We start from the raw sequence: 13,805 nt of genomic DNA, 5'->3' as shown, positions 1-13,805 counted from the left end.
AGTACCTGTAACTGTATGTACTAGAATGGCTCCTTATTGAGAGATAAGAGTTGCACCTACATGCATCTGTTTATGGACAAATACATCTCCTGGGCAATGAATGGAAGCAGAGAAGGGAGAAAGGCAGTGGATTTAAGATGAGGAAAATAAGCAAGAGCTTAAGGTTGAGCCCAGAGGGCTGAATTCGCGCCTCACTTGGTGACGCAATGAGGCTGTTGTATCTCGTGAGGCTTCTCGTGAGATTCGAGATGATTGAGATGTCTTGCGAGATTGGACAAGATCCAGATCGGCATATTTAAATGAACTATCAGGCATATTTAAATATGTCTATGCTGGATTCTCCCAGCACTTGAGAATTAATGGCCTCCCTAGTGAGGTCTCGACCACGCGGAGTTTAGTACTGGTCCACACAAACGTGAGCCAGACCTAACGGGACCTGGTGGTGGTGGTGGGAGGGTGTGGGGGTGGGGAGGACTCCCAAGCTCTTGGAAACTCCCAAGTGGTCAGGCATTGTGCAGAGTGGCACCCTGGCATTCCTGCTGGCACCCAGGCACTGCTGGCCTGGCATCTTGGCAGTGCAACCCAGGCACTCTGACATTGCCACCCTGGCGAGAAGGGTGTCAGATTGGCATCAACTATTTGCCCAGAAGAAGTGGGTAGCCAATTTGGATAACTTAAGTATCCACTTGAGGGAAAATTGGTGACACCACCTGGATTTGCCTGATATTTGATGGTGAGGCTGAACCCTCAAATGTCAAGCCGTCTTCGATGTTGATGGCTCATTTTAAACTCCTCATCCTGGAGCGTTGGGGAATCAGAGGGCCACAATTGCCAGCCTATGGATGGGCGCCCCTTCAAAATGAAGACTTAGCAGCTGTGGTCACATTTTATATTTAAAAATTCAGAGGTCTTCAAAGGGTGCATCCATCTTGAGGTGCCCTCACACTTTTCCACCTACCTCGCCAGAACCCGTATCTCCTCGTGAGGCTGCCAGTCACTCACAGATTTGGGTGCTCTGATTGATCCTCCCGTCTACACTGCCTACTCTGCATCCCGAGGTGGATGGCGAAAGCAAAGGTGGTCGTTTAATTGGCCACCTCCATAAAAATAGCGCAGGCAGGGGGATTAGAAACTATCAGGGTAGGCTCCCGAAAATGGGCTTGCCCTTATTTAACAATAATGTTGTTCAGAATTTCTCCTGCAAAATCTGTTTCTCTCTTCTCACCTCTTCTTCTCAGCCAAGCCAGCTGGGTACTTGCAACATTTTGCTTTTCTATTGCTTGATGTTAGAATCTATTTCATACATTTTTGTATGGTCAGTGGTACAATATGGTAATACTTTACGAGATATGATATCAAATATTTATTAGACAGGTATCACCAGTGGTTATTGTAAATATCCATGAATTATTATCCTGGAACTTGCCTCCGCAACAGAAATGTGGGTGTACTTCAAGAAGTCAGTTTACCACCATTTTCTGAAAGGTAATTAGCGATGGGCAGTAAAATTTCAGGCTTGCCAGCAATGCCCACGTCTCAAGAAAGAATTAAAACATCTGCTCGTCATTAATATTGACCTTGGTCAAGATTGCTTGATAAAGTACATTAAATCTAATAAACAAATTACTGCAGGTGGTATAACTGTTAATAACAGGGTGCACTCCCTTTGTGGGGATAGAACATAGAAGAGATGCAGTGGCAAAATGTTCCAACATGTGAATGACTGGACTATACAGGCCGTATTAATTTTCTTATATGCAGGGTTCTACCATACAGAAACAGGTATGTTATGATTCATGATGTAGCCCATTCATTAAAACTAATGCTTTAATTTCGGAGGAAACTAGAGTCCATGATTAACTCCAGATAATCTAACATGGTTACTGTCACGGGGCCAAAATTGTTGAGTATGTGTCACTTAGACCAAGCATGTATAAGATTGAGTATTCACCATCGGGGTCATGGGAGGGAACAAAGGATCCTACCTTATGGGTGGCAAGATGGCACAGTGCTTAGCACTGCTGCCCACAGCGCCAGGGACCCTGGTTCGATTCCAGCCTTGGGTGACTGTATGACGTTTTCACCTTCTCCCTATGTCTGCATGTGTTTCTTCTTGGTGCTCCGGTTTCCTCCCACAGTCCAAAAATGTGCAGGTTAGGTGGACTAGCCTTGCTAAATTGCCCCTTAGTATCCAGATATGTGCAGTTTAGGTTACAGGATAAGGTGGGGTGTGTAGGGGTTGGTCCTGGGCGGAGTGTTCTTTTGGAGGCCTCCTTCTACACTGTAGGCTTCTATGATAGCAAATCCGCTGTCTTTCACATCCATTGCAATAATGCTCTTACATACCATTCACAGAGCTACTCAGTTCCGTCACCTTGGAAAAGTGCTAACTAAACATCCAATTTTTACTTGAACTGCTCTGATTGTTGTCATTCTGTATCTCCAATTCAAAGTGATAGTCCTTGAGCCCTCTGCCTCTCTTAGGAAAAATAAATTGCTTATTTCACTATTTTAAAAATGTTCTTCATGCCGTTGTGAGATTTGTGATTTCAAGCAGTGCAATGCCAGTCTGTTGCACGTTATGTTGAAGCGTATAAAAAAGCTATTGGAGATGGAATAAAACAATGCAAATGCACCTCAATATATATTGGACTTGAACTTCCGCAGTAGAAATAAGAGTTGAATGGCCACTCTGCTCAGACTTCGTCATCCATTTTTCTTTTCGATCTTATCTCGCCTAACCTTCCGACTCAAGTGGGGAAAGGCCGTGCAGTGCAGTACGTCCCTGGAGTTCAGCGATGGGCACAGCTCAGCTGGATGTAAGGAGACCAGGCCCCCTTTTTATGCCGCATGGAGAAAATATTTCCTCTTGTGGCTGATTCCAAAACTAAGGGCCATGAATATAAGCCCGCTGTTAATAAATCCAATAGGGAATTCAGGAGAAACTTCTCGATCCAGAACGAGGTTAGAAAGTGGAATTTAGTGCCATGGGGAACAATTGAGGCAGATAGCATTGTTGGATTCAAGGAGAGGCTAGATAAGCACATGATGGAGAAAAAACAGGAAGGATATGCTGAGAGCACTAGATTAAGTGGAGTAGGATGAGACACGTGTGAGGGAAAAAAATAATGTAGTTGTGTTGGTCCGAATGGCCTGTTTCTGGGTTGTATTTCTTTGTAACCTTTAAATATGTGTGTTTGTTTTTAACAGAGCTGGAACAGTTGAAAGCTCACTATGCTGTGAAACAGAATATAGGATGTGTGCTTGTGCCTCAATGCTTCGTACAGCAGGGAAAAATTTACTCTTGCCCTATTTGTCGTGCAATTATATACCCATTTATAATTGCTTTACAAATAGAACACTGAGGAAACATTCCTGCACAGTGAGCTTCTAAACTATGGCCCAGATTTATCCTACAATAGAGAGTTGCTCCATTGTGGAAAAAAATGGCAGACTAGCCCGGAAATTCTAAGTCCTGCCCCAGAGCATAGCACTTTGTATTTTTACTGGGATGGTACTGGAGTCAGGCCGGAGTCCATGCATTTGCGGTTTACGGAGGTATCTGGTATTTAAATCACGGAGGCAACTGGACTGCAGTATGCTCAGAGTATGAAACCCAGAGTGTGCAGATTAGATCAGTTAAAAGACGAATTGAATTTGATGGATTGCGAGGATAACCTCTTGGTAAGGCAAGGTACTACTTTGGATACCTTTGGAAGAGGTGAGGTCCACTTTAAGATTGTTAAAAGTAAACTTGAATGTGCGTAAAAAGTGCATAAATGTTTTAGAACTGTTAAAGCTGTCAATAAACTTTCAAATAATACTAGATGAGTGGGCATGGAGGGAGTAAAGGCTCAGCATTGTGGTTGCAGGCATAAGTGCATGAATTGGGACTAATTTTGCACAGGGGCTATCCATGACCATGCGGGTGTGGAGGACATAGTGCGTTTGAAGGGTAATGGGGTGTGGGTAGAGGTGCCATGGATTGTCATAAGATGTATGAGGGGCCATTGGGGATGGGTGGGGGATATGAAGTGGCATGGGTTGATATGGATGAGGCATGGGAAGTCTGTGGGGGAGAGGGAGGTGGAGGTGAGATGGGGTGGGGGTGAAGGCTTTTTTTTGTTTCAATTTTATTTTTATTTAATTCAACTACGTAGCAGAGCACAGCAGCAGTCCTTCCACCTATTTGCCTCTGCACCCTGCAGCCTTCATATCCGACTCCTAATCCAACACCCTCCCCGGAATGAAAATCAGAATTGCGGATGGCCATTTTTAAAGGTCACGTTTACAGAGCCGGGATATTCTCCCATCTGCCTGCTTAGCTGGAGATGGCATATGATGCACACACGCAGCAAAAAGGAGCAGGCTCATTGATTTAAAACATGTAAACTTCCTGAATGATTATTCATTCATTGATGTCACATTTAAACAGAACTGGAATTAGTAAATGCAATTTGAAAGATAAATATGCAATCGGAAAAACAGTCCTGAAAGAATATCAGAACTGGGTAAAGTCTGATAGTAAATTTCTCTGAGTCGCTTCCACTCAACGCCACTGGCTGATTTAATTCATGCTCTGTATGACTGTTTTCCCATTCATTATTACCAGTTCAGTCCCAACAAATAATTCACCTCTGCCTATCCAGAAATAAAAAACCTGCATTGTATCTTCCGGCATCCATTGTCCTCATTCAGGGTTCAAATTCCAGAAATCGGGGGCGGGATTCTCCACTCCCGCGCCAAAGTGCCCACGCCGTCGTGAATGCTGTCGAGATTCACGAAGGCGCGAAACGGCCCCTATCCCGACCGATTCAGGGCCCGATAATGTGCTAGGAGCGGGGCCGCGTCAGCGTTCCCACGCTGTTCCCAACGGCAGCGACCAGGTGTGGACGGCGCCGGGGGAACCCACCATTTTGTGCTGGCCGCTCGGCCCATGCGGGCCTGAGAATAGCAGGGGTGCTGGAGAATCGCCATTTTGGGTGTCTCGGGCGATTCTCTGGCCTGCGGCCCGCGGAACTCGACGGGGCCGTTCCCGCCGCTTGGGAGAATCGCGGGAGGGAGTCGGACTGGCGTCACAGGAAATTTTGGCGGCCCAGGCGATTCTCCCAACCGGCGCGGGAGTGGAGAATCTCGCCCGTAATATTTGTGTTTGGAATTCATTGTCAGTATGTAAAATCTAAAGACAGAGTTCATTACATAACGTGTGGGAAAACAGAAATGAGAAGTTAAATATCGCATTAAAGTGGGCAGACAATCCTGTTTTTGCTCATGTACCCAAGCGTCTCTTGCTAGCTTATTAAATAGAATGGATAATAAGATGTGTAGTCTAAATGCTTTGTGCAAATTCAAATTTTGTTGGCTGTAACTCTTCAGAGATGGCTGGATACAGAAATGCATATTGGAACAATTCTGCTTCACAAAGTACAATCTTAAAATAAGATAACAGGAATGAGGCTGAATAAGAAAACACAAACAGGGGATAATGAAAAATAATATCAATAAAAAAGAATGGACACCAAAAGTCATAAATGTAACGTTTTATGATTTCATAACATTTCCGTTATGTAAATCAATAAGGTTACAAAATAATGTATACAATGATACAATGATCACAACAGTGTTTAACCTTTAGATTGTGATATATCGTAGTAAGAAACTAAGGCATTCAATTATATAGTAGAGCTTCTGCCCTGATTTTGTGCAGAAATGTGATTCATCTATGCAAATATATTTTCAATATATAATCCAATGTTTATATATTTCTGTTTATATTTTGAAGTTTAATTTGGTTTTCAGCAGCATGCTAAATAATTGGTTCACTGACATTCCTCAAATTTCTTCTGGTTATGCTTAGTGGGAGAAGGCTCTGCCTGTTATTTTAGCCCTGGATTCTGTCCTGCTTTTCAGGGTCAGAGCATGTTAAATTACCAAGCAGATGCCAGAGCCAGGTAGGGCACACTTCATTGGGGATGTGTGGAGGGGGAAATCTCTGTCACACTTTTCCGTAGCATTAATAAATCCAGAGAAATAGTCTGTAGCCTGATGAATGGAGGTGGAATGATAGGTGGAGGGGCAGGTAGTATGGAGGAGGTGGGGAGGCTGCAGAAAGATTTAGACAGTTTAGGAGAGTGGTCCAAGAAATGGCTGATGAAATTCAACGTGGGCAAGTGCGAGGTCTTGCACTTTGGAAAAAAGAATAGAGGCATGGACTATTTTCTAAACGGTGACAAAATTCATAACGCTGAAGTGCAAAGGGACTTGGGAGTCCTAGTCCAGGATTCTCTAAAGGTAAACTTGCAGGTTGAGTCCGTAATTAAGAAAGCAAATGCAATGTTGTCATTTATCTCAAGAGGCTTGGAATATAAAAGCAGGGATGTACTTCTGAAGCTTTATAAAGCATTAGTTAGGCCCCATTTAGAATACTGTGAGCAATTTTGGGCCCCACACCTCAGGAAGGACATACTGGCACTAGAGCGGGTCCAGCGGAGATTCACACGGATGATCCGAGGAATGGTCGGCCTAACATACGATGAACGTCTGAGGATCCTGGGATTATATTCATTGGAGTTTAGGAGGTTGAGGGGAGATCTAATAGAAACTTACAAGATAATGAATGGCTTAGATAGGGTGGACGTAGGGAAGTTGTTTCCAGTAGCAGGGGAGACAAGGACCCGGGGGCACAGCCTGAGAATAAAAGGGAGTCACTTTAGAACAGAGATGAGGAGAAATTTCTTCAGCCAGAGAGTGGTGGGTCTGTGGAATTCATTGCCACAGAGGGCGGTGGAGGCCGGGACATTGAGTGTCTTTAAGACAGAATTTGATAAATTCTTGATTTCTCGAGGAATTAAGGGCTATGGAGAGAGAGCGGGTAAATGGAGTTGAAATCAGCCATGATTGAATGGTGGAGTGGACTCGATGGGCCGAATGGCCTTACTTCCGCTCCTATGTCTTATGGTCTTATGAAATGAGAGCTTTGTAATCAAATATCATGAAAAAGTGTCCCATTTTTTAAAAATGCCAGTTTTGGTAAATTGGAGAACATTTTTAAAAATTCATTCATGGGATGTGTGTGTCGCTCGCTGGGCCAACATTTATTGCCCATCCCGGAGGGCATTCAAGAGTCAACCACATGGCTGTGGACCTGGAATCACATGCAGGCCAGACCAGGTAAGGATGACAGATTTCTTTCCCGAAAGGGCGAACCAAAGATTTCATGAAGAAGTTTTACAACACCAGGTTAAAGTCCAACAGGTTTGCTCCAGAAACATATATATAGACAGATTCAAAGATGCTAGACAATGCTTGGAATGCGAGCATTAGCAGGTGATTACATCTTCACAGATCCAGAGATGGGGTAACCCCAGGTTAAAGAGGTGTGAATTGTGTCAAGCCAGGACAGTTGGTAGGATTTCGCAGGCCAGATGGTGGGGGATGAATGTAATGCGACATGAATCCCAGGTCCCGGTTGAGGCCGCACTCATGTGTGCGGAACTTGGCTATAAGCTTCTGCTCGGCGATTCTGCGTTGTCGCGCGTCCTGAAGGCCGCCTTGGAGAACGCTTACCCGGAGATCAGAAGCTGAATGCCCTTGACTGCTGAAGTGTTCACCGACTGGAAGGGAACATTCCTGCCTGGTGATTGTCGCACGATGTCCGTTCATTCGTTGTCGCAGCATCTGCATGGTCTCGCCAATGTACCACGCTTCGGGACATCCTTTCCTGCAGCGTATGAGGTAGACAACGTTGGCCGAGTCGCCCGAGTATGTACCGCGTACCTGGTGGGTGGTGTTCTCACGTGTAATGGTGGTATCCATGTCGATGATCTGGCACGTCTTGCAGAGATTGCCATGGCAGGGTTGTGTGGTGTCGTGGTCACTGTTCTGAAGGCTGGGTAGTTTGCTGCAAACAATGGTTTGTTTGAGGTTGCGCGGTTGTTTGAAGGCAAGTAGTGGGGGTGTGGGGATGACCTTGGCAAGATGTTCATCTTCATCGATGACGTGTTGAAGGCTGTGAAGAAGATGTCGTAGTTTCTCCGCTCCGGGAAAGTACTGGACGACGAAGGGTATTCTGTTGGTTGTGTCCCATGTTTGTCTTCTGAGGAGGTCGGTGCGGTTTTTTGCTGTGGCGCGTTGGAACTGTCGATCGATGAGTCGAGCGCCATATCCCGTTCATACGGGGGCATCTTTCAACGTCTCTAGATGTCTGTTATGCTCCTCCTCATCTGAGCAGATCCTATGCATACGGAGAGCTTGTCCATAGGGGATGGCTTCTTTGATGTGTTTAGGGTGGAAGCTGGAGAAGTGGAGCGTCGTTAGGTTATCCGTGGGTTTGCGGTAAAGCGAAGTGCTGAGGTGACCGTCCTTGATGGAGACGAGTGTGTCCAAGAATGCAACTGATTTTGGAGAGTAGTCCATGGTGAGTCTGATGGTTGGATGGAACTTATTGATGTCATCGTGTAGTCGTTTCAGTGATTCTTCGCCGTGGGTCCAAAGGAAAAAAATGTCATTGATGTATCTGGTGTATAACGTCGGTTGAAGGTCCTGTGCGGTGAGTAGGTCTTGTTCAAACTTGTGCATGAAGATGTTGGCGTATTGGGGTGCGAATTTGATCCCCATGGCTGTTCCGTGTGTCTGGATGAAGAACTTGTTGTCGAAGGTGAAGACGTTGTGATCCAGAATGAAGCGGATGAGTTGCAGAATTGCGTCTGGAGATTGGCAGTTGTCGGTGTTGAGTACTGAGGCTGTTGCAGCAATGCCGTCGTCATGGGGGATGCTGGTATAGAGTGCCGAGACGTCCATTGTGACGAGGAATGTTCCTAGTTCAACTGGTCCATGGGTGCTGAGTTTCTGTAGGAAGTCCATCGTGTCGCGACAGAAGCTGGGCGTACCTTGTACGATGGGTTTCTAGATGCCCTCGATGTAGCCAGAGAGGTTCTCACACAGGGTACCATTGCCTGAAACGATAGGACGGCCTGGTGTGTTGGCCTTGTGTATTTTCGGAAGGCAGTAGAGATCTCCAATGCGGGGAGTACGTGGGATGAGAGCACGTAGGGTGCTCTGAAGATCTGGATCCAAGGTCTTGATCAGTCTGTTAAGTTGGCGTATGTGTTCCTTGGTCGGATCTGCGGGTAACTGTCTGTAGTGTTCTCGGTTGTTCAGTTGTCGGTACACTTCTTTGCAGTAGTCCGTTCTGTTCAGTATGACAGTGGCCCCTCCTTTGTCTGCTGGTTTGATGACGATGCTGCAGTTGGTCTTGAGAGCGCGGATGGCATTGCGTTGTGCTTGGGTGACGTTCGGGGAAAAAGATTTCATGGTCACTTTGAGTCCACAAAAAGATCAGCCATGATCTTATTGAATGGCTGAGCAAGCCCGAGGGGCCAGGTGGCCTATTCCTGCTCCTAATTCATTTGTTCTTATGTTTAGACTTTAATTCCAGATTTTTATTGAATTCAAATTTCACCACCAGCCATGCATGGATTACTAGTCCAGCTGAGAAATGTGTGGTCGGGATTCTCCATCCCACCGCACCTGTTTTCTGGTGCAGCGCGCCCCTGCCTCAAGCGGGAATCTCCCTCCCGGCAGCCGGCCAATGGGGTTTCCCATTGTAGGCAGCCCCATGCTGTTGGGAAATCCATGGGTGTGAGTGCGCTGCCGGTGAAAGGGAGAATCGAGCCCATTGTCTTTTGTGTTTCCCTCATTTGTATGTTATCATAATATAATACCTGCAAGCGTGATTGATTATAAAACTTTGCTCAACTCATCTCGCAAAATTGATAGTTGCAAAAAGGGATGGAGGACAGAACATCTCACGCCCTCTCCCTAACACCACTCTCGCCCACTCCTACCTAAATAAAAGGAAGTTTAGTCTTCCTTCGGAGGATAATATGTTTATTGTAGGCAACTGGAAGAATATGTCACTTTAACAACAAAATAATTACTTTGTAAAATGTTCCATATGTGAACTCCTGGAATCAGGGGCGGAATTCTCCGCAATCGGCGTGATGTCCGCCGACAGGCGCCAAAAACGGCGCGAATCAGTCCGGCATCGCGCCGCCTGAAAGGTGCGGAATCCTCCGCATCTTGAGAGGCCGAGCCCTAACCTTGAGGGGCTAGGCCCGGGCCGGACTGATTTCCGCCCCGCCAGCTGGCGGGGAAGGCCTTTGGTGCCCCGCCAGCTGGTGCGGAAATTACTTTACCGGGCGGCGTATGTCCGGGAGGGTCAGCGGCCGTTCACGGCATCCCCGCGCATGCGCAGTGGAGGGAGTCTCTTCTGCCTCCGCCATGGTGGAGACCATGGCGAAGGCGGAAGGAAAAGAGTGCCCCACGGCACAGGCCCGCCCACGGATCGGTGGGCCCCGATCGCGGGCCAGGCCACCGTGGGGGCACCCCCCGGGACCAGATCGCCCCGCGCCCCCCCCTAGGACCCTGGAGCCCGCCCGCGCCGCCTTGTCCCGCTGGTAAGAAAGGTGGTTTAATCCACGCCGGCGGGACAGGCATTCCAGCAGCGGGACTTCGGCCCATCCGGGCCGGAGAATCGCCGGGGGGGGGCCCGCCAACTAGCGCGTCATCCACCCCGGCGGGGGGTCGGAGAATCCCGCCGCTGGAATGTAAAGTAATGTTGACCATGACAACCATCATGGATTATTGTAAAAGTCTATCTAGTTCACTAATGTCCATTAAAGAAGGAAATATTCCATCCTTATGTGGTCTGGCACATCTGTGATTCCAGGCCCACAGCAATGTGGTTGACTCTTAACTTCTCTCTGGAATGGTCCAGCAAGCCATTCAACTCAAAAGCTATTAGGGATGGGCAACAAATGCTAGCCTTGCCAATGATAGCCACATTCCCTGAAAGAATAAAGGAAAATACATCTGCATAATAATCACAAAGCTCTCAGCCATAACATCAAGCTTGAAAATTACTGCGTTTAACGTAATTGAGTGAAGACTTAACACAATCATGTTAAACTTCCTTTCATCACTATTTCATAGAGGTATTAACCCATTTATTTTAAATGAACTTATACTTCCACTAAGGTAGTGGTAGGTAACATCACTCACAGTAATTTCTAATTCATGGCTATTTATATGTGCTGAAAATATGGCTTTATTCGGTTAGCAGAGGCATTTATGTGGAAAAGTATCAGCACTCCAAAGGTTAAACATAACAGGATAATATTGAGAAATAAAATGAGGTTGCAAAAGACACTGTAATTATTACAAATGTCCAGGTATCATTATAGAATGATGATGACTGATTTGTCTCTCGAGTGAGTGCATTAGAGATACCTTCACAGTCCCGCTCAATCTGCCCATTGCAGTACAAAGCATCAGAAATTAAGTCTGGAAGTCGTCCATTCAGGTCTACTGAAGCCAAGCAGCCTTGAAATCCCTCCCTTGATGCCACCAGCTTTGGTAATGTTTTGTACATATCTTTGGCAATTCCTCCAATATACAAGTCTCCTACGGATTAGAGAAAATATAAGTATAATTAACTCAATAAGCTTTATGATTATGTTAATATGCTCATTAAACAGTAATTCTGGTAATGGAATATTTACATTTTTATGTTATACGCACAGCATTAGCATCACATCTGTTCGACTGTTTTAATGGTACAAAAGCACCAATTGCTCATAAGTGATTGTGTAAACACATAGTGGGTTAATTTATTCAGAATATTATTTAGAATAGGCACAAAATAATGGGTGAGGCTTTCCAGCCATTCACATTGGTGGGATCTTCTGGTCCTCCAGACAGTGCACCCCTGCCGCAGGTTTCCTGGCAGTGAAGGGTGCATTCAATGGGAATCCCTGGTGACAATGGCGCAACTGTAAATTCCCTTCGCAGAGCAATGGTGGGCCGCCTCCTGCTGTCGCGAAACACACGGTGGGTTGCTGGGTAACACCAACCGAATATTTATACAAAAGTAAATAGCTTGAAGACATCACCAACAGGGTTTTGTGCTCTGCTCTAAGGCAAAAATAAAATAAAGATTGGATCACATGGCACACTTCCTTTCTAGTGATGTCATGCTGCTATAAGAACATGGCAGGGATGGGATCCTGGATGCAAACTTACTAACCCAACTCTAAATTTGGCAATTCACCACCTGCATTTTTCTCACGCAGGTTGGTCACCTTCTCTTGCAGTTTTAAAAGTTGCTTTCCAGGCACACAAAATAAACTGAAAATAGCACTGAGAGTCTGCGTGACAGTTGTGCTGTTGAAGAATATCAGGTCGCAGAGATTTCAGCTTCAATCTCAGCTTCCTCCTGATCCCACCAACAACACAGATATCAGTTTCCAGCCAATTCAATACACTTCATGTGATATCAAAAAAGTGTACTGGATCGCATAATCACAGAATTGTTACAGTGCAGAAGGAGGCCGTATGGCCCATCGTGTCTGCACTGGGCTCTCTGAATGAGCAACTCACCTAGTACCAATCCCTCACCTTCTTACCTGAATCCTACACGTTCTTCATTTTTGTAATTTGCTTTAGAATGCTTCAATTAACCCTGCCTCTACCAGAATTGGAGGCAGTGTATTCCAAACCCTAACCACTCGATGTGTTAAAATGTTTCTGGATATTGCAAAGGCTGTGGACCCTGACAACATTCCAGCAATGGTACTGAAGACTTGTGCTCCAGAACTACCTGCAACCCTTGCAAAACTGTTCCAGTACAGCCACAGCACTGATACCTATCGAGCTATGTGCAAAATTGCCCAGTATGTCCTGTCGACAAAAAGCAGGACAAATTCGACCTGGATTATCAGTCTACTCCTGATCATCAGTACTGGAAAATGTAATCGACAGTGCTATTTAGCTGTACTTCCTCAGCAATAACCTAATCCCTGACACTCAGTTTGGGTTCTAGAAGGGTAATTTAGCTCCTGACCTTATTACAGCCTTGGTTCAAACATGGACACAGGACCTGGGGCTGGATTCTACCAAAATGAGTCTATTCCCACACGCCAGCGTAAAAATGCTGCCGTTTACTCCGGAGTTTCCTCAAAAAAAGATAATCCTTCCGCCCTCCATCAGAGACCCCTCACCAGACCCCCCCACCAGCGATTCCCACCAGAAACCCCCCATATCAGAAACTCCTCCATATTAGAAACTCCACTCACATTAGAAATCCCCAGCAGATCCACCCCCACCCCCGATATCAGAGATGAAATGAAAAATTAAAATCACTTATTGTCACAAGTAGGCTTTAAATGAAGTTATTGAGAAAAGTCCCTAGGCGCCACATTCCGGCGCCTGTTCAGGGAGGCTGGTATGGAAATTGAACCCGCGCTGCTGGCCTGCCTGGGTCTGCTTTAAAAGCCAGCTATTTAGCCCTATGCTAAACCAGCCCAATAAGAGAGACCCCTCATCAGTCACCCCTACTTGGAAGCTAAAGAACAGTCCAGGCAGAACAGTGAAAAAAACTCTGCTTTTGGACTCACCTATCCCTTACTTCCGCTGCCTCAGACAGATCTCCAGAAAACAGCATCTGTGAGTTCATAGAAAGCCAAAACCACATCACAAGGCTTTTAACCCCTCAGATTGTATCATCTGCAAAGCTTCTATTCACTTTTAGAGAAATAGCTTTTAGTAGGCTGTAATTGACAGCTTCCAGGCAACCAGATGTCTGGATTGTTTATTTTCATTTCCCTTCATGTATAAATTCATCTCAAGTAGCCTGCTTTGGACTTAACTGCAGTATTTATAAACATCTATGAGTTTAAGTGCTTTTGCTTCCTCTTTTTCTTAACAGAAAGCACTAAACTTATTTTGATGTGCTCAGGACCTGCCAA

At 45.7% G+C, this 13,805-nt stretch overlaps 1 protein-coding gene across 32 annotated transcripts in view; it reads right to left on the bottom strand.

Moving 5' to 3' along the window:
- nrxn1a (neurexin 1a) overlaps window positions 1-13,805 on the bottom strand; it is a 2,579,010-nt gene that overhangs the window by 1,043,664 nt on the left and 1,521,541 nt on the right. For all 32 annotated transcript variants that reach the window (XM_072507900.1, XM_072507883.1, XM_072507882.1 and 29 more), the window contains one exon: window positions 11,290-11,463. In XM_072507900.1, coding sequence (XP_072364001.1) covers window positions 11,290-11,463 — 174 coding nt within the window. The remainder of the gene's footprint in view (window positions 1-11,289; window positions 11,464-13,805) is intronic.

Source organism: Scyliorhinus torazame, chromosome 1 (assembly GCF_047496885.1).
Source record: "Scyliorhinus torazame isolate Kashiwa2021f chromosome 1, sScyTor2.1, whole genome shotgun sequence".
Classification (NCBI taxonomy): Eukaryota; Metazoa; Chordata; class Chondrichthyes; order Carcharhiniformes; family Scyliorhinidae; genus Scyliorhinus; species Scyliorhinus torazame.
This window is presented reverse-complemented; position numbering and strand designations above follow the sequence as displayed.